The 21,669-nt window shown below is 36.5% G+C and overlaps 1 protein-coding gene across 1 annotated transcript in view; it reads right to left on the bottom strand.

The window, feature by feature from the left end:
• Positions 1–3,445: 3,445 nt before the first annotated feature.
• The window catches only part of RPS6KA6 (ribosomal protein S6 kinase A6), a 41,806-nt gene continuing 23,582 nt past the window's right edge, over positions 3,446–21,669 (bottom strand). Inside the window, exons 11-22 of the mRNA XM_084294369.1 lie at positions 20,541–20,629; positions 20,036–20,100; positions 18,245–18,347; positions 16,895–17,019; positions 16,487–16,612; positions 15,888–15,977; positions 15,062–15,220; positions 14,477–14,638; positions 13,983–14,059; positions 12,154–12,271; positions 10,198–10,338; positions 3,446–9,141 (exon numbers count right to left, since the gene is read on the bottom strand). Coding sequence (XP_084150495.1) covers positions 9,016–9,141; positions 10,198–10,338; positions 12,154–12,271; positions 13,983–14,059; positions 14,477–14,638; positions 15,062–15,220; positions 15,888–15,977; positions 16,487–16,612; positions 16,895–17,019; positions 18,245–18,347; positions 20,036–20,100; positions 20,541–20,629 — 1,381 coding nt within the window. The 3' untranslated portion in view covers positions 3,446–9,015. The remainder of the gene's footprint in view (positions 9,142–10,197; positions 10,339–12,153; positions 12,272–13,982; positions 14,060–14,476; positions 14,639–15,061; positions 15,221–15,887; positions 15,978–16,486; positions 16,613–16,894; positions 17,020–18,244; positions 18,348–20,035; positions 20,101–20,540; positions 20,630–21,669) is intronic.

Below are 21,669 nucleotides of genomic sequence, written 5' to 3'. Positions count from 1 at the left end.
AAAGCAGTCTTCCTGTAGACTTTGCTTTTCACTCAGCTTGTACAACATCAGAGCTGTACAGATAATAGAACAGTTCCCAACAGCAGCCATAAAACACACTCAAAAGCTAGTTACGTATCAAGCTAATAGAATTAGGAAGTAATTTAACACTGAAATTTCGCTGCTAACAAAGGTCACGTTCAACCAGTGAGCATTTTACAAGCGTTTCTAAAGCAACAGTTGTGAAAAGTGAGCATTCTCCTAAAAGCAGCTGCGGCAACTCTTGTGATGGTAAGATCAGCAGCAACAGCCCTTAGTAGCAGCAAAATATCTTTAAAATCCCTTACCATTAAGCTACAAATATCTGCAAAGCCCTGTAAGGCGAACCACCTTCCAGGCCCCACCACCTGGTTGGGAGTCATTGCCGTGGCCCAAAAGCTGAGCCGCTCATCCTTTGGTAAGCTAATCAAAACTTCCATTGATCCACTCTGTTTTCTTTCTCTTCACTTTCCAATAATTTAGGGCAATATTTTTTTTTTTTTTTTAATTAAATACAAAGGCCTTTCCACGTTTCAGAAAATTAATCACTTTTGGCATTTATTAGTTATTCATTTCTGTTTAAAGCATGTTTTATAATTCATTAAACTACCTCAAAAATTAAATTCTTAACAGCCCAAGGCCCAAAATATGTTTAAGTAAGAAAATTAAGCACAGTAATAAATAGCAAAGAATTCTGAAATATTAATTTGGCCTGTAGCATTTCAAATGTTTATTTGTGGTAATTAATTTGAAACCAAGTTTACATTGCCTCTCTCAGTAGTTTGCTAGGAACTTTCGGTTATGTTACTAATTTCCTCAGATTTGCCCTTCTGGTAGTACGTTCCATCACTGACAACCATTCCCAACGCATTTAAATGAATTCTTTCAGCTGTTTCCAAATTTGATCATTTTCCATGAGACGCAGAAAATTAAGCAGACAGCCAAAGGATGCGTTCCCAGCTCGGTGCAGGGGGAGTTCGTTACCTGAGGCCGATTATTAACACTATGCGATGGTTCTGTGCCCCTCACCGACCTGCGAGGAAAGCACTTGTTTTACTGGGGCACAACTGGCACACAGAGGCAGCCTCTGCTACAAATAATTGTAAATTCAGGTATAAGAAATGACGTGAACCTGAGAGAAACCTCAGCCAGAGGATTACTATGACTTCCCCCTATGCTGGCCCTTCCAGGACATGGTGGTGCAGGTCAGTGCCAGCCCGTCACCATTCAGCAAACCAGCCAGCATGCTTCCTTAACTCTTAAAAAGCTCTTAAATAATTTTTATTCATGAGGAGTTGTCTTATTCCCTCAAGTGTTGTCTTGTTGTCAGCAAGATTTTCTACAGTAGAATCTACCCCAATGCTGAATCCTGCAGAGTCACGGAATATTCAAATTGCAGTAAGTTCCCTAATCGAAATAGCAAACTATATAAAAAAAAAAAAAAAAAAATCCCTAATCAAAAAATCAAAATAGAAAAATAGAAAAATAATCAAAAAAGTTGTGTTACAGGCACCTAAGTATGCTTCTAAGCCAGTTCCGCCGAAGCAGAATCCAAAAGCTTTGAACAGATCACTAAACGAAGAGATTTGACCTCTATTTTGTGGATTTTTATATTTTTGCTCCTCTGGATCAGAAGTGGGAACTTCTGATATAAAATAAACCCTCGTGGGGCCGCCCCCCCCCGCTCCGTGCCCCCAGCCCAGGCCATGCCGCGCGGGGCTGCCGCCATCTCCCGGCCGCCACAGCCCCGGCTCCGGGTACTGGGAGCCCCTCGGTCCTGGGGCACCGCCGTGAGGTGCTTACATCGCAAAAGCATGTTACATGTGAGGGAAGGCGAACTACGGTCCTCCTCTTCACTCACCTGTGTTTCTAGGTGCAGGGATCAAGGTGGTTCACCTGTGGTTCAAGGGCAGGGATCCCTGAACCCAGCCTAGGCCCTCCCTGGCCACGGTGCCCATCGCTGTGTCTCCTCCAGCACAGCACCACACTGTGCCGTCAGCGATGGCAGCTTGATTCAGTGGCTGCCTGAGGGAAGTTGCTCAGCTAAAGCACGCACCTATTTTAAGGTGAACATAAAAACGCTCACAAAACACATTTTTTAACGTTTTCTATCCTGTTAAAACACAAAAGAAAGAAGTGGGAAGGTACCTCATAAAGTTTCAGAGATGAATCACAGGCAAAACTGAGCTCTTCTGCAGCCAAGATTTGCAAGAAAGCACAGCAATACAGAACATACGCTATTTAGTCTTCTTCCTAAATCTCCTCACTGGCACCTGAGGTTTTTTTGTTTGTTTGTTTTTTTAATCCTTACCTTGCCTCTTTTCCCAGCAGCAGTCAGTCTCAACCACACAAAGAATGCACTACTTGAGAGCTTGGGGTTGTTGGTAGTTTTTTGGAAGTTTTTAGTCCAGTTTCGCCACTACCAACACCAAACGCATCAAGCCACCCTCCTCTGCAAACCTGTTTCTTGCTGCCTCCCCTGTGGCTTCCACTACCCCTCCAGGCACCACCAGTGGCTTCAGCCCTCCACCAGCCCCTGTAGCAGCTTTGGCAGCCCCCCAGGCATGGCCACCCTCTGGCACACTTCTGGCTGCCCAGGGAAAGGCAACAGCCCCCTACCACGAAGCACTCGGTCCTTATTTAGCTCCTGCTTCCCCCTTCCTACTTCAGTTATCAACTTACTAATGAAAACATCACAAAATCTGGAGCACTTTGCGTTTGCCAGACTGCTCAGCAGTTATCTCAGGGCTCCTTCCCCAGCAGGCGATGCCAAGGGCCAGGTGACTCCTGCCCCAAGAAAGGCCTAAAGGAGCCTTTAAAAAGTGCAGGAGCTGGGAGATGGATTTACTTCAGGCAATTTTAGAAAAATCCTTTATCTGTATTTGGTCCAATATGGTAACTGAAAAACAAGACTGCAGCACTAGTTACCAAATACCTTATTTTAAAACCACATATTGCACTTCAGTGCAATTACATTGACTTATCTCATACTCATCCTGTGATGGGGTTAGCTACATAGCGAAGTGTGCTGCCACCTAGTAGTGATGTATCAACATTTGGCTTTGTAGTAATAGCTCAGATATAGGACAAAAGATTTCTATCAGCTGAAGAAATATATCTTAATTTCAAAACCAAACCACTGTAGTAGAAAGAGCTTTTCACTACAACTTTTTATGACCTCACATGGCAAACACTGATGCAGATAGTTAACCATTTGTGCAGGTCACCGCTGTTAATGCGATTACTCTCATTTGCAATGTAAGTGCCTTTATTTCAAAGGACCAGACCTTTGCAGAAAAATTATTTCTTCTTGTATACATGAAGTCAAAGCTGAATACCTGAAAAATGTACAGAAGGTAGATTATCCCGCCCTAAAGTAATACATCAATCCTATCAGTGAATGTATGGTTTATTGAAAGTGGGGCATGAAACACTTTACTGTGAATATAAATTTATAAACAGCTCTTGATGTATGTGTTGTTTTTGGCAAGGCTTACCAAATAATGCAATTCACAGTACATTTAATTTAGGAATGTTTGCTCATTGATCTTTATATCAATTTTTTTTTTTAAAAAAGAGTTGAACTTCCAAATCATAAATGACCTATTTTTGTCAATTATAAAATATTATGAATTTGCAACCTTTTTATTCTAGTACTCAAGGAACTGCCAGCTATTTAAAACTGTACCTTTATCATTATTCACAAAGTTTAACAAAAATAAATACAATTTTGAGGTTGTCTTTGGCATGTCGCATTCAAGGCAATAGTATCTTTTAGCAGCACAGTGCAAAGAAAGACAACATACCATACAATGCACTACTAGATTCAGCCTTACAAGGAGAAGAGAACGTAGTACAATGCAAACTTTAATGTCAATATATACAGAGCTTTAAAGAAAACATTTTTTAAAATTAAATGAAATAAATACAATATGATACAAAATCCACAATATGCTTAGAGAAAGAAATGACAGTTACAATATCTGATAACGGGGACCTTTTGTATAGTTTCATCTTTGAAGTACCTCAGAGAGCATGTGATTCATTGCACGCTGTTTTCAATTAATGCCCTTTTGTATATTGAGATTTATAGCCAGTCACGTGCCAGAATAGTTTTAGCTCTAATCAGAGTATCAGTGCAAGATGCCAAAGTGCTTGGGATATTATGACACTGCAATTACTTAGCAAATGCTGCTCATAAGCCTAATGCAAAACATACAAAATAGGAACACTTTGTCCTGCAAAGGAGATCCGCCTTGAGCATGTTTTCAGTCCTCACGCATATACACGCAAAAATAACAACCCCACAAACCCAGATCCAATGTTATTCAAACTCATTATTGGTAATAGGCTATCTCCCAAATCTTAATTATTAAGAGACATAATCAAAGATCATTTATCATTTAAAGCTTTCAGAGTAAAATTGCTTTCTTTATATAAGAAAATCTCAAGAAAGCCTGTCACCGATTAACGGGGAGGAGCAAGGGGGCAGGTGAGCAACTTCTATTTACATAAGATACCGTAATACTCAAATCAACTTTATAGCTATACACTAGGGTGTTGGTTTTTGTTTTGCTTTGGATTTGTATTATTCTATTCAAGTGAAAATACAAGCTTATCCACAAAATAATTTGGGGGAGTAAACGTTTAAGAAAATACACTGAAGTAGGGACAAAATTTATTCAGAGGGTACTTAACTAAAGAGAAGTTAATGCAGAAGGATGGTACATGGTGTATAACAGTGTATGCATGTTACCAATAGGTATACCAACACATACTCAAGAAAAAAAAACAAAAAAAAAAAAAGTGAACTTTCAATGAGTAGCTTGAAAAAAACCTGTAGAGCTGTGATAGCATTACATAAGGACCCTATTATCATGGCTTAGGAAGCCTTCTGAAATCTGCTCCTCCCTTCCCTCCCACAAACATTAGGAAAGTTTCAACTCTGGTAGGATTTAAAAACTTAAGTGCTACAGAAGTACATAAAACCCCATAATTGCATTGATGCATGAGCCTTATTTCATTTATATGAATCAGGATAATTACTATATTACTATGTAATTCATTTAACTCAATCCTTATAAGCTCTCCTAACTTTTTAATTGCAACATTTGACAGCAGAGAGAACACTAGATGCAGCCATCTGTCACTGCAAATGACCAGTGTATACTGCGAGTAACTTCCAATTGTTGCTTTGCTAGATGTAATTTTAACTACTGGACATATTAATTTCTTCAATACATATATTAAGATTAGCTTTGGAAAATGAATTAAAACACGGAAGACAATTCAAGCTCAGTATGACTGACTTGGGTAAGGATTTGGATGCCTTCTCTGAATGCTAGCAGAACATTTAAAACCATGGAACATGGGCCTCAACTAGAAGTATGCTTAGACCACCTATACCTTAGGCTCTTTACAGGGTCAAGAAGAATTTACTAGTTTCAAGCATAATGGGAAAAATACACAACAACAGCATTTAGACAAGCCACAGAACAGCAGCTTAAATGAATCTACCCACGCTAATGTTTGCTGGCATGGGCACTCTTCATTATGCACCACTGGCAGATGTTGATGCCACTGTGTAGCTTTTAAATAAAATACAGGAATACAACAGAGTTCTCTGGTTTTCAGCGAAAGAAAAACTGAAGATAGTAATTGCAATACCCAGCTAATGAAAAAGAAGCAGATATGTCAAGTACGGGCTCCAGCTACAGTTCAGGTCTGTAGGTATCTAATCCTTTCAGTGAGAACCATATCAGACTGCTAGTGAGAGCTAGCACTCACTTATAACTGCCATTATCAAAATAAGAGTAGATGTCATTTTGCTGGCAGTAACAGAGATCACACCCAAAATATCTGAGCAGTGAAGAAGAAAATGTTTGTATTATAGTATGATCATAACTAGTCTTGAACTGTGCAGAGAGGATATGAAAATGAAACATTACACTAACCTTTCACTCCAACCAAGAGCATGTTCAAGTGTTCTTCCATTTCAAACACTGAACTGATAATGCATCATCTGTTCATGAGTATTAATAATTGATTGAACAAAATCTGAGCTTGAAAAAAATATGAGGTTACAACAGAAGTATCAAAGATAATCATTAAATACCATATTAGAAGTAAATGTGTAAGAACTCTTTTGTATCCCTGTATATCCAAAATGTTTCAAAACAGATATGCTGAAATATTCATAGCAAGTTAAGTTCTTTCCCTCAAGTGATTTAAGGATTAAAAATCGGCATACCAGAATACGCTGGTCTTGTCAGATATCAGAAAGATGTTTGTCCATATGTTTTCCTTGTGATAAGACAACTTGTTAATGTTGCAGTCACTGAAACCTTGCCTTTGCCCCAGGAGTACCATTTGCACTAAAGGCTAGTAATGATATAAAAACACACCAGGAATAAACTTATGTTTAAAATTCTTTGCTAAGAATCAGAATATCCATCTTGTTTGCGCATATTTCTTCTTACCACCTTTCTTTTGACAAGAACTTGAGTATCTTCAGCTGCTTACAACTGTATTTGTGCAAAATGCTTTTAAGGTGCTTATAATGTGGTGCTTCTAAGCAAGCTAAAAGAAAATACCAATATAAACACTGTTAAATGATTCATGAATAAAGCCATTAAAGACCAGCTGCTACCTTACAGGAAAGCTGAAGACAATTCAAATTTGACATTTTAGTTCTGTTCCATTCCTTGCATTACCCTCTACCAACGCAGTTTTTCCTAGTGCATTACAACCCACATTACACCTTGACCTTGGTCAAGGTAGCTTATTTTTTACCACATCTATTCTACCCCTCTCTACTCAGTGAATTCAAATTCTTCTGGTAGTTATTTATACGTTGACGAACAAAATTACAGACTGTAAATAAGAGGTTTACACACATACTTCTGGGCCAAGGTCTCTGATAATAAAAAGGATGAACCAACTGCATAAGACGCAGATTTGGTACTAAACAATAAGCTTTCCAGGAAGCAGTCGTGTTCTTTGATAGCTTTCAAGCATTTCAAACAGGCACCTCAAAATCAGGCACAAATTGCCCCAGTATGCTTCCAACATCTATCAAACACTCAAGAAATTTAGTATGGGGTATGTTCTGCATGATACAAATAGCACACCTATGTTTGCTATATTCATTGAGTCTCAAATCTACATATATTCATACCTAACTATTTGGCCAGATAATTTCCATCTTCCCCCACCACAACAGAAGAAAGCAGCTCATCTAACAGTACTTTCAGTGACACCAAGTACTTCACAGGTATAAGCAAAAACCAGCCAGCACCCTCTGCATTTTAAGATCTGAGTTACTATTGCCATTCTTGGCAGTTAGGCCAGAATTCTTCGGAAAGCTTTTTCTTCCTTTTCTTCCTGTCTCAAAATGCAGAGTTCTGCCATCGTAGATGTCTTGTAATTTGCCAAAGCTATCAGGAACAGGAAATTCAATGACAGCAAATCAGTCAACTACAATTTTTGGTCACTTGCATTCCCCAACTGTTCACAGTCTAACTGTTGGTCACTAATATACTTACCTAATGTTTAAAATGCGTACCATCCTACTATGTCAATACAATTGTACAGTAATGCCTACAACTTGTGAAAATATTTTACTTTAAGCTTATTATCTCTGAATGTATTAGTTCCCAGTCTATGAGCAGATGCAAGTCAGCACTGGTTTTGAGTCAGAAAACTCAAAGGTGATTCTGGCCCTGAGATTTGTTTCCTGTCTATCACAGCACGTAGAAAGAGCTGAAGTCCTAACACCAAGACAGAGAGAACAAGTGAGTGCCGGCAACGGGATATTGTCAGTAACTTGCCCATAACTGTGAAATTTCTTGGTCAAAATTCCCTTATCTGGGCGCACTGCAAGGCTTATTTATTTTCCCAAGCTACCCCTACAGTTAGGCAAATAGAATTTTGCATTTATGTTCTGTAGTATTTGTACATGCGGCTAGAGATTCAGATAAAAGCAATGTTCTATAAAAATCAAATAAATAAAATTAAAATCCACATGCCAAGTTTGTTATAACAAAGTGTCAGTTTGTCTCATACACCTAACATACTTAATATTGGATATACATGTATTCAGTGGAAACATCTGCCAAGGAAACAGTAATACAGCCACTGTACAAATGGATAGACAATATAATTATTTTTTTTTTGAACAGAACTGGATTGCATGATGTTGTCTTAAAATAACAATGTTATTTCAATCCTTAATTTTGACTGTTTATACACATACGTACTTTCTCCAGCTCAGTGCAGGACACAGTACCATTCATGGTAATAATTTGAAGTGTTCATTTTCCTGTAAGAGGCCATTAGTTAACCAGCATTTCTTTCAGGTCACAAGTGATCAAGTTGATTTTACAGGTAAAGTGCAGGACCTTACACATTGCTTTTGTTTATATTTTCCACATAAAATTATCAGTTACTGGCACCATGCAAACACAGACCTGCCAAATTAGCATTAATGCATTTAATATTGGCACAATACATCAGTCAGTTTTTCATAAAAGTAATGAAAAAGTGAATTAAGTTGAATCAGTCAAGTGTCCAATTACAAAATTAAGAATTTGTCCTTCACAACAGGATTTAAATATGTGAAGAAATTAAAAAACCTTACACTGACACTTTTTTATGTACAACTTGGTCATTGACAACGGTCCCCTAAACCATTTTAAAATGAACCCAGCAAAACTATACAGAATGCGAAATAATATTTGCAACAGATCTCTTAAAGGACAGTGTAGAGAAATTCATTATGGTGTGTACCTGATGTTAAATTAATTTAACAGATACAGCCTGTAAAACAACACAGTATGAACCTGTGGATTTTTTTTTTTCTTTTTTAAAAAAGGACTTTTACAGAATTCAAGTAGTGTAGCAGGAAACCATAGATGCCTTTTGATCACAGGTCAGGCAAAGTAGAGCCACTTATTGGATTTTCCCCTTGCTTCTGTTTGCTAAGGTGTCCCAGTGGATCTATAAGTCTGTAGATGTTAGCTTTTTCATGCTCCGTCGTTGAGCTAAACTCGAGGCTGCAACAGGCTCTAACACTGGCTGAAATGTCTTGTGATTCAGTGCAGAATATGTAGCAGCCATGGCTCCCTAGAGAACAATGAATCACATAAAAGATTGTAAGTCTTTTTTTAAAAAAAACAAAACAAAACAAAATAAAACAACTCAATATTAAATTCTTACAGAATTCTATAAAAACTGGGCTTACAGTAGGTCACATTTTATGAAGTTTGTTTCGAAAGAAAAAGAAGATTTATTACTGAATCCTTCAGGTTTCTAAGCATGGGTGTATGACATCTTTTTCTTTCCCGTGTAGTTCTTCTACATACCTTAGATGTAGCATGTAGCAGTAACCTCTTAATGTGGGTCAGAATCAGGATCTTCCAAGCAATATTAGCATCGATTTATCAAATACAGCCACTTAAGTGGCTATTCAGGTCCTGACTTATGAACACAACATAATTAAGACTAGCTTTCACAGGTCTTTGCTTTTTAATTCTACAAAATTGATGGAGTCTTAAAAGCTGTTTGCATATATTAGAATTTGCTTGTGTATCACAGGTCAGAATCATAGATAAAAAAACAAACAGATAAAGTACAAAAATTGTAGCTAGATTGCTAATTTGTTGTTGTTGTCAGGAGACCGTAATAGAGTTAGAAACAAATCTCCAAAGGTTTCATAGAATCATAGACTAATAGACTATCCTGAGTCAGAAGGTACCCACAAGGATCATCGAATCCAACTCATGGCTCCACACACACACAAAAAAAAAAAAAAATCAAAACATCTGAGAGTGCTGTGCACATGCTTCTTGAGCTCGCCAAAACCACTTCCCTGGGGAGCCTGTTTTAATGCCTGAATTTCTTGAATAAGCATGCTAGGGCACCTGTGGAAGTCTCAGATAACTGTCTGAGCTGGTTCGTGTATGGCCAAAGCTACCTTAAGCTTTGAAAGCACAAAAGGAACAAAAAGAGAAGTCGAAAAAAAAAAGTTAACTGATTATTTGTCTGCTTATATAACTTAAGTGAGGATGTACATACTAGCAAAGAGAAAAGAAAGCTAAGCACAAAAATCAGTATGCCTGTAGCTCCAGAGGTGACCCAAACCATTGCACATCCATCAGCTCAAGCAATATTCAGGTTTACCTTTACTAGATGTGGTGCATCTTGCCTGTTTAGTTGATAATGAGGCAACTGGTCCCTACACGCTATCCATGAATGTTTTAATACTTGCTCTGCTGTATACCTCTGATGCGGATCTACATGAAGCATATGTGATAACAAGTCCTAGATAAAAAACAACAAACACATACCATTCAGTTAAAATAATCTTAATACAGACTATAAGGCATTAATTATGGCAGTTTTTTAAAAAGGATCTTATATGGCAGGGATAAACAATGCAAACACACAAAGCAGCAGATAAATTGGATCATTTTGTGCCTTGACACTGCAGAAGTCTGAAAACAATGTGGTGTACTATAATCAGTTTAACAGAGCAGGCCTTTATTGTAAAGAAACTTACTGTTGCTTCCATGTTTCATATTTCATTTTGTTTATAACATGTCTAGAAGACCAAAAATAGTATTAAAATCTAACAGAAAGTGCTTATGGAAGAATATTATTGGCAAATACCTTTCCTCGTTCCTACTAGGCACTTGGGGTCTGCAGCATATTACAGTTGAATTCATATACGTATATGTGTGTGTGTGTGTATATATATATATATATATATATACACACACACACACATATACGTATATGAATATATATATATATATATGTATATATATATATATATATATATATATATATATATATATATACACACACATATTCGTTATATACTACCAAAGATTTTTTCCTTCAAGATATATAAAGAGTAAAACCAAACAAGAATGAACATTTGTTTTTGGCTGTTTAGAAGCATTAGTAACAAGCTAGGAATTGTAGTGCTGGTCAAAAGATGAGCTGGATGGGAAGTACACAGAAAGACAGGAATAGCTTGAAAGAAAACAAAATATGAACAAGCTGACAGAATGTTCCCTTTGTTTTAGGTACAAAATGTTAAATGTTCTTGACTATGCAGAATTGAATTACTTGTGCTAAGACAGAATCAGCCAACAAGTATTCTGAATCACTCCTATTGGGATGAACAAATAACACAGTCCCAAAGGATTAGGTAAAAAAAAAATTAATACTAACACCAAGATTTATGAAAGGTAAAAATAGTGACTAAGATACCTACAGAGTAGGCCAACACGAAACCCTGAGAACGCATACAGCAATTGATATGTGGTGCATGACAGCATCTTTAAACAAAGGAGCATAATCAAGCTGACAGACTATTTGCAAAAATATCAAGATATATATCAAATCATTAGTTTAATTGCTGAAAGTAGTAACAAAAATACAAAGACCTGACAACTTCAGTGTCAAACAAGTCAAAAGAGTGAGCCTATACTACAGGAAAAAAACATTAATACAAAAACTAGTCAGCTACTATAACTAATGTAACTGTAAAAAGACATCCTTCCACTTAAGTAATACCACATTCATCTGGTTTTGGTCCAATATAAACAATGAATTAAATGATTAGGAAAGCTTATACAGGAACCCATCCTACCTAAAATGGGTATCAATGACCTGGGTGAAGCAACAGAGCACACCTGTCATGTTTGCAATGAGAACTGAACAAGAAGTACAGATTAAGAAGAAAGTAAACTGAGGGAGATGATTGCATTCTTTCAGCCAGCACAGCCAAAGAAATGGAGACAGAGGACAAAATAAAACAAGAGGTGTTACAGCTTTAAATCAGAAGAAGCTTCTTCCTCATTAAGGTAGTCAAGAGAAGGCTGCCTGGGCAGGTTGTATAGTCTTCACCCTTGGAGGTTTTTAAAATCAGACTGAATAAAACCCTGAGCTACCTATTCTGATCATGAGCTGACCCTGTTTTGAGCAGGATGTTGGTGACCTTTATTGCAATAAACTGCAGACAAGACTAGCAAACTTGTGTGTTAGATCAGTCTGTTTCATGGCACTGAAGAGATGTTTGTTCGAATTCTACAAAATACCAGGAAAAAACACAACACACATTTATACCTTTGCTGCATCTGAAACAGTGTCCCAGTTGCCTCCACTTAAGGAGAATTTTCCACTGCCTATTCGTACCAGGATCTCCTCAGGAGTATCATTAGGACCATTTGCAAATGGAGTGTAACTATTGAAAGGGAAAAAAAATGTTAAAGAAGTTGTTAAAACCTCATAAATCATTCTGACAAGTACTGACAGTAACACACTCTATACTATCAAATAAAGCATACATTAATTAGCATTTCATCTTTGAAACTATTATTTTCTTTTTCCCCATAATTGTTACTCAATTGTTACTCAAATAGAATAAATAGTAATACAGATTAACAAGATGTTTTAAGTAAGTATCTTAATAATACATTCTAACTAGTGCAGACTTTCAAATCAAGTGAAAATGATTCATAAACAAAAATTATGTTAGACAGCCAGAGCAATTAAGTAATCCAAACCTGGAACAGTACCCCAACAGAACGGTCTAATGAAGCTGGAGTAATATAGAGTTTGGGGTATGTACATACATTTTCACAAAGAATGAGCAATATGTGAATACATCTACAATTTGTGGGAAAAGCTGCAAGACAAATCAATCAAGATTTGTTATTATTTATTTTTAAGTGAGTTTGGGAGGCTTAAACCACAAGATTATTGGTTTGGGAGGCTTTTAATAGTTTACTGGCTTTCCTGTAAATTCAGATTATTTTCCTTACAAATCCTACTGTGAAGAACAAAATAACTCACCTGGCAAGTCTGAAACCCCTATCTTAATGACTTTTTAGTCATTCACTTAGACATTCAAAAGTACACCTTTTAACAGGATCAGAAGTAGTACAATGTTTTGGCATCTCCCATGGTCATAGACCAGTACCAAGTTAGTTTTAATTTAAAAAAAAATTAAAATCTCAATCAAATTAATTAACTCATAACACCCATCAGATATCAAATCAGTACTACACGTTAATGTGTTGTATCTTAGTACTTTGAAAGCTTTACATAGAAGTCAATCAACATCAAAGGTTTAGGAAGTATCCCAACCAGTTTAGTTGTAGTACTTCAGATGATGAGCTTAAGGGGAACAAAATGGAAAGCTAGAAAACCAAGTTGGACCATTCTTCTCCCTTACTTGTTACCTGCTGTGTCTTTTGTTCAGAAAATGTTTCTTACACACGCAGGCAGTGTAATGCCCAAGATCTGCATAACTGCATATAAATAATACAGAAAACTGAGTTTTGATGACAAAACTGTAGTGGCGATAGTTATTTTACAGGGAGAAGTACTGTATGATCAAGGTTTCCAAAAGACAGTATTTATAGATAAAAATGGAAAAAAATACTTAACCTGTCAGTACAGAAATTGATAAACGCTATTAATTTTTGAAGTACTTTCTAGTCCTTAATGAAAGCTTAGATGAAAGTTTAGAAGTTTAGAAAACTGGAGAGATTACAAGCCAGCTCATTCTGTAAAAGGGCCATGAATCAAGGCTGCAGAAAGAGATACAAGAGGATGGACTGCATGGGTGGGGGGGAGAACAAGGGACAGAAGGAAAAAAAAGAAGAAAACCAACACGTGGTTTTATTGATTAAGAGTTTTCCCCTAAACTAGGGAGAGTCTTTGGCATCCTCTAGTCATGTACTAGGGAAGAGAGAAAAGACCCAAAACTACCTGCAAGATAAGCCTTGTTTATGTTCAGATTTATAAACTCACAGCTTCCTGTTCCTCTTCAGAGTCTTTGTTATTCTGCATTCAAACAAGTGAGGTAATATCTTACGATTTTAATAAAAGCATGGATTTGTGCAGCATGCTGTAACTTTAGGTAAACAAAATAAGCTAATATTTCTCACCCTGCCAACATTGTGTAAAGAAGAACACCCAAGCTCCATATGTCACAAGCAGCATCATAACCTTGTCGCATGAGAACCTTTAAAAAAAAAAAAGTTAGAGACTTTTCATATATAAAAAAAAAAAAAAAAGAAAAAAGCCACCCCCCAGCCCCAAAACACTACACACACAGGATGAGGAAGGATAAGTCAGTCCCAATATAGTTTCAGAGGCTTCATTTCTTGTTCAATATACAGGTTACAGTAACTATTGAAAATATTTCTTTGGGAAAATATGTTCCCAGAAAGATCCTCAACATGCATCCATCTTATTTTTGAGGGTAGCCTCTACTATTTTTAAAAAGACTTGAAGTAAACACACATACACTCGTATTTATAGACACATCTAAGGAAAACTAGCAGGGTAGGTTTTTGTTTTGTTTTTAAAACTACTGAAAGGATTAAGTATTTGATACATCAAAACCAGGGTAGACAAAATGCATGGCAGCTTAAGATACCTCTGGTGCCACGAAATTTGCAGTGTAGCATGGAGTCAGAAGTAGTCCATTTTCTCCTCGAAGTTGTTTCGCAAATCCAAAATCACAAATCCTGATAGAATCAGCATTATTTGAATCATCCGTATATAAAATATTACTAGGTTTAAGGTCTCGATGCACTACCTTTAAAAAAGGACATTTTAAAATCTATTATTTCGAAGATGTACAAACACACATACATGCAAATTTTACAATTCATAACAAATAATAGGTATAGTAAGCCAGAGACTAACACTTCCACACAATTATCTAACTTTCAAGTAATGAGAAATGTATTTCAGTAACCACATAAAAAAGCATACTGGCTCATAATGCAACTGGAACTAACATAACCAGCTCACAAACAAGCATAGAACAAGTATCTAGCATTTCATAAGTAAAAGTGAAGTTAGAAGGACTTGCAGAATAATTACATGGGTCACTTATATCGTCTTTTATGAAAAATACTCAAATCTTCCCTTCTGCTGTTAAAAAAAAAGCCGCTCAAAGCACGTAACCAATAGCATTTGTTAACTCTAAGAGCTGTGAATAAAACAAATCACTCACTCCTTGGCAGTGCAGGTAATCCACAGTCTTAGTTATAGTGTACAAGACAGCACTAGCCTCTCGTTCCGAGAAGAACTTCTGTCTGAGAATTCGATCAAGCAGCTCTCCTCCTTTCATCAGCTCAGTGACAAGGTATATGAATCTACCATCATCATACACCTGAAGAAGTTTAACAAGCACACATATATACAGACATACATATTCATCCAGATCATCCATAATTATAGAACCTGAAAAATCTGAAAATTACAGACTAGATTGTTCACCCATTCACGTATATGAACATAAAGTGCAAACAGCAGGGGCTGTCAAATTTAATTCTGCAATTCAAGAGCCTTAAAGCATGAAGCCTAAAGAAAGCTTGTGTCATTCTGTGAGATGTTGAGATAATAGATTATTAAATCATGACTCAGAATGACATTTCTTCAGTCTAGGAACTTCTGTTTGTAAGAGGAGACTAGCTCTATCACTCCCTTATTCCTCTTCCCCTCCAGAGGATTTTAAGCTGCTGATACTTTGCACATACATGACACATGCAACTGCTTTTTCAGATTCAGATCACCAACACATTAACTGATTATTTGAAAAAGTCATATTTCTTCTAATTTAACATGTACATCATTTCTCACTTCAAGTTCATTAAGCAATCTTTATAAAATATTAGTACCAGGACACTTAATACTCTATACTTTACTATATATACTGCTGTCGATATATTTTGACATGCAAAGGAAATGTAAACCTCAATAAACTCCCCACGTCTATATTTATATATAAATATGTATTGACTCGTGTGTAATAAGAGGTAGCAGAGAGAGGTACATACATCCTTTAAAGTAATAATATTTGGATGCTGTCCATAACGCATGAGAATCTCAATTTCTTCTGAGGGATCCCTCTTACTTTTATCAATGATCTGCAAAATACAGTAACATGAAAACAAATTTTGCAACAGTTTCAAAAATGTCAAGAGTTCATTACTTCTTATTAATTGTGACTAATTCATCTTCCAGCTTCACATCCCTGTTTACTCAGTTCTTGTTCTATCCTTGCTACCAGTTACATCTATTATTAACGCAGCCTAACCTGCTTCAGTGGACAATGGAATTTACTCAACAGCCTGAAGCACCACTTCCCTGCAGGCCAGTCCCGACCTACTGGGCTCTCACATTTATTTTACTTCAGGTGTGTTCATCATCATACAGTATTTTAAGGCTTCAAAACTGTAGTTTTGAAAATTAGTTCTTCAATGCCACAAGTTTACCCACAGAAACAAGAACTACAGAAGCCAATATGCAATTTCAGTGAAAAAAAGAAAACACAGTTTTCATTTCTCACTGCATATGAACAGCTACAGTAACTGTAGAATTCAAGCATTTAAACGTCTGCTAAGCAATAAGTCAAAAATAAATTTATTAAAAGTACCTTTACAGCAAACTCCATATTTGTAGCTATGTGTATACACCGCTTGCAAACAGAGTAGGAACCAACACCAATATCTTCCTTCAGTTCATATACATCAGTAAACTGCACACTGTTTCCATGAAGTTGCTTTAAAAAACAAACACATACAAGCTGTCATCTAAAACAACGAGAACCTATACACTATTTCCAGCAGCAAAAGTTTTTCTGCTTGCCCATGATCTCTTTTGAAAGGCAGCATTCTGCTTCCCGGCACCCCCAGTTGTGGAGTTAAATACCCCATGGATTGATTTAAATAATGTGTATTTTATAATAGCCTCCACAAAAAAAAAAAAAGAACAAACTGCAAACTCTACATACTGGTTAATCTTTGGCGTTTGAAAAATGGTTTACCAAATAAATAACTTTTACCTGTACTATTGGCAGTATATTGGTGAGTGGTGATATTTTATGATCTTCTACAGTAGTAGTTGCAACAAAACTAAATCCTTTGAAGAGCTGATGTGCATTGGCACTAGGTGGGACTCCTGGAGAATCTAGTTGAACACACATTTCATTAGCATGACTAAAGCTTAGCAGAGCTATTTTTTGAACATTCAGTACAGGTATGTTAGAAGAAACATTTTGAGGGAAGAGACAAAAGTAGCACTAGACATTGAATTAAGACTTCTATCCAGTGATCTGTCTTACAGTATTTCAGCGTCACACAACATAAGTACTACTTCTATGTTTCACCTAAAACTGCAGAAATTAGTGTACGAATACATGTTTTTAGAAAGAAATTTACTGAAGCACAACACTATTTATGCAAAATAAATATCATAACCTTATGTTCAAGGACTGCCTAAGAGTGCCCATACATTTTGCTACCTCAGCAGTATATATGCAGATAAGGCAGAAATGAAGCAATACAAAAATATTCAATTAGTAAAAAAAAAAAATCAGAAAACCAAAAAACATTAAGCCAAATTTACCTCAGATTCTATTATGTGCACTTTTGAATTCACTGTTTGAAATTTCAAAATAAGCACGGCTTGATAATTCTGTGTAGTCTATCAAAACCACAGACACTCTCCAAACAAATATGACAAGTGGTTTTAAAAGTTGGATGCAATAGTAGAGAAAAAAAATCACATAAGAAAATCTGAAGTGAATACACTAATCAATGAAAAACAGCACTTACTTTCTTCCAAAGTTCAGTTACTTAGATTATTGCACTAGGAAAATTTCTAAGAGACATGTTAAAAGTTAATTTTAAAGGCTTCTTGAAACTAGTTGAGATGTCTTTGAAAATAATTTAATAGTATAGGTCCTCAGTGCAGTGAGTGTGTTGCCCTGAACTTCTCAGGAGTTACTTGATACACATAAGAGAACCCAAATATTTGAGACTCACATTCAAACAAACTCCATTAGGTATTGACAATAAAAGAAAAGGGAAGCCTGGATAGATTTAAGACAAAATTAACAGGTATTCTCCTTATAGCAGAACAGGACTTGCCCTCTACCTTCCTTGTCATTACATCTAGGGAAACCATAATTAAAAGAAAAGAACAAAGTTGGTTGTACATTAATAATAAATGCTACAGTTACTTTATTAAGAAGGTATTGGGTTTACATATTTTATCTTTCACTACATATAAAATTCAAATCTGACCAGTTCCAGTCTTCTATTTCAGTCCACAAATACCAAATTAAAAAAAACATTTTACCCCTATAGTGCCATAAGCCTCACCAGCTAATAAGTGAAAGATGCACAATTACCTTTTGGTGTTTTTGCTGTGAATTCTGGATCAAAACAAAAGGTATCTTCTGGTTTTCCAGAAGCAGGTTTAAATGGGGGTTGAATTTCTCTTCTGAACAGTTTCTGAAGTAGAAGAACAAAGTTCATTTAATTAAGAGTGAATGAAGCTTCCATCATGTAATTTTGCCAAGCTAGAGGGTAAGCAACTCAAATGTCATTGTATTAAAAACAGTTTTCTGAAAAACTGCATAGTATACAGCAATTAGAGAGACTCAATTACATATGCAAAAACAGAGTTATATTTATTTCAAACGCTAAGTGAAATGGTACCAAGCAAGTCAAACACACAGCTCTTGCTCTTTTGAAATCTCCTCACCTACCAGATTTGTCCTTTTTAAACTAGGGTAGCAGACTGCCATTTATCACCAGTTCATCTTGGGCTTATTCAGAGAACAGCTACCGTGCATCTTCTATCAGTCACCTCAGATCTGGTTCACTGCTATTTTGGACAGTGGTTACCACCCAGAAATACCCACTCCAAAGGGAAGGTATGCAATATAGTCTTTGCCTCTGTCTGGGACCCAGAATAAAAATAACTCTCAAAAGCAAAGGTTTCCCTCTTGGCAAGGAACTGCCAGTTCCCCAAACTACTCCAGGTTTTTCCTGACCTACTAAACTAAGTTAGAAGGAGGGAAGGAAAAGTAGAACAAAGGCTTCTCATTTTCTTCTCCTTTACTCGATATGCTTTAGAAAAACACTTTGCCAACTGTTATCAAAACAGCAATATAAGTCACATTTACAATGACGAGTCTCATTTTATGGAAAATTTCACGTCAAATTATGTCAAAGTCCCACACAAATTTCAGGAAGTTGAGAACTTTTTTTTTTTTTTTGGCATTTTTCTTGTCCTGTCAGATCTCGTACATGTAATAAAAAACAAAAAACACACAAAACCCCAAACCAAGAACACACAAGCAAGAGAGACCTGATTTCATCCCCAAAGAAAATGAAATAAAATACTGAAGCGTTCATTAGTACCACCATAGCTAAATAAAAATAAATAATAAAAAATAATTTTTTATAAATAATTTAAAAATAAATAAAGAACCAGTTAAGAACAGCAGTAAGTAGCATTGCGTGTAGTCACATCAGCATAGCAACATCATTCCTTGCGTCTATCCTTCTCTAGGCATTACAGCAAAGGCATGTTTGCAGGGTAGATATATTTGATATAGAGCACCTCATTTTTGCGAATGTTTCTGGGCAACACATCTCAAAAGGCCCCACATCAACATGCTTGTTAAAAATTAAGAAAGCAGCCATGGACTTGTACAGACTTCTGATCACCTCAAAGCATGAGAGTCAACACTTCAGCTGTTCATGGAATATGACTGATAAGAGAGGAATGCGCTACAGCTAACTACAGTTAAGTCAAAGAGAACTGTAGTCACAGCGAGGCTTTGTGACCTGCATGGAAGTTATGAGACATGCTTGTACGGGATGGACACCTACTCGAGAGAATGATTCTTGCACACAGGGAGTGCCAGCATGCTCTCCAACTACAGATGATGTAACTGACAATTTAAGCTTTAGAATGCTGCAACTCTAATTATTAAACAATTAAGTGTCCAATTTATAATTGATTACTCTTTACACCATAAATACAGTTCCAGATGCCAAGTAAGGTTGCAGTAGAGGCCAGAATCTAAGTCAGCAGTAGTGTAGTGTTTATTGCACCCTATTCAGAGGCAAATACCTATATACAAGGTAGGCAAAAATAAGGAGTTTTATTCAGATCCTTTCCTACTTACATTCCAGTCAACAGTAGAAAAAAAAGGATGTCTCTTGATTTCTTCAACTCCATCTGAACCAGCTCCTGAACAAAGAAAACACTGAATTTAAAACATTTTGAGGGCAAAGTCTTTGAACGAAACTGCAATACTGTGTGTTGCTTTTTTTTCCTTAATTTGTATATGCATGGTTATATGAGGCATATAAAATATTTGACTGAGCACATTTGCCTACCTGATGAGACATACAAGAATAAAAGAAGACCATAAATACAGTGTCAATACTCCTTTACTCTGACACTGTCAAAGCTTTGTTCTCGCTGCTAATAGTAACTGGTTCAAGAAAGTAACCATCCATTAGCCAAACCCAGAAAGTCACGACCCACGCTAACATGAAATGGTATCAAAAGTCAAGTCTTACCGACCATCAACGCTGGAGCTTGAAGAGTCTCCAGCAACTGCTTTCTTTAAATAAGAAATTCAGCCCACCTACTTTTATTTCAATGATCCAAAGAAGTGAACCCACCTAATCTATTTGATGGGTTCCTTTTAAATAACATTCTCAGAAGACTTTGAGCTTCAGGGCTGAGAAACTGAGGCATTCCAAGTTTTGCCCTAAATGAAAACAGAAAATGAGTAAGAGAAAGAAATTTAGCTTACTAAAAAAAGTGTACATAAGCATCACCGCATAATTTGGTGTATTAAGGACCTATTCTAAAGTCTTGTCTGGTGTATACATTTAACTCATTAGCTTTAAAGTTCCACATTCTACATGAGTGGTTTTCAAAAGCAAATAAAAAACCCACACCACACAAAAGCCTCACTCCCTTCATGACCCCAAAACAAACTTCATGCTAAAACATAGTAAAGCAATTATCTCAGGAACACACAAGTATTTCAAAGATATCTTCATGTCACAAGTAAGTTACCACCAAAATGTCTACCAGAAGCAAGGCCCAAAGAGACTCACCAAATGCAGAATTATTTCCAACTTGCTATTATCCCCTAAAGTGATTGCTAACGTTTAACAGTTAGTATCTCTATAAATTCAAACTGCCATTTGTTAAGAAGAAAGCTTTCTCTCTCATCCCTTCCTCGAATATCACCCCCTCAAAAGGCCCAAGGCTCTGCATGTGGTCCAAAGGAAAGTCTTTGTTAACTAAGCACAAATAAAGATGAGAGCATGTTTGCCTAACAACTTGCTTCAGAAGTCACCAGTTTACCCAGTTTGTCCTGTTGGACAGCTTGTGCTGCAACTCAGGTAATGTAATATGAAAATGTGAGCATGTAACTGCAGTCTCCATATATATGTTCATAAAGCAATAGCTGATTAACTACTGCTTACAAAATAAGGTATGCTCTAACAGTAGCAAGAGTATATAACAACATGAATGGCAAGTAATGCTGTTCCAATTCACTGTAATGTTGTTATCTTTATTATACACCTACAATGAAGATGCAAGTTTATCCCTATGATTTCAATTCCTGCAGATACTTAACAGAATTTCCATAGTCTGGGATCTAAACTGTATTTATTGTACATGTGCACAGAGGCAGTGCAATGGGGTGGCTTTTTTGTTTCTCTTCTAGTTTTAATGCTCTCAAGCACAAGGATTTGAAACAAGCTGTTAAACACATTTAAATTACGTTTTCTG

This window comes from Netta rufina (assembly GCF_964035555.1).
Source record: "Netta rufina genome assembly, chromosome: 12".
In the NCBI taxonomy this organism is placed as follows: Eukaryota; Metazoa; Chordata; class Aves; order Anseriformes; family Anatidae; genus Netta; species Netta rufina.
The sequence above is the reverse complement of the archived record's forward strand: the minus strand, read 5'-3'. Positions and strand labels throughout refer to the sequence as shown.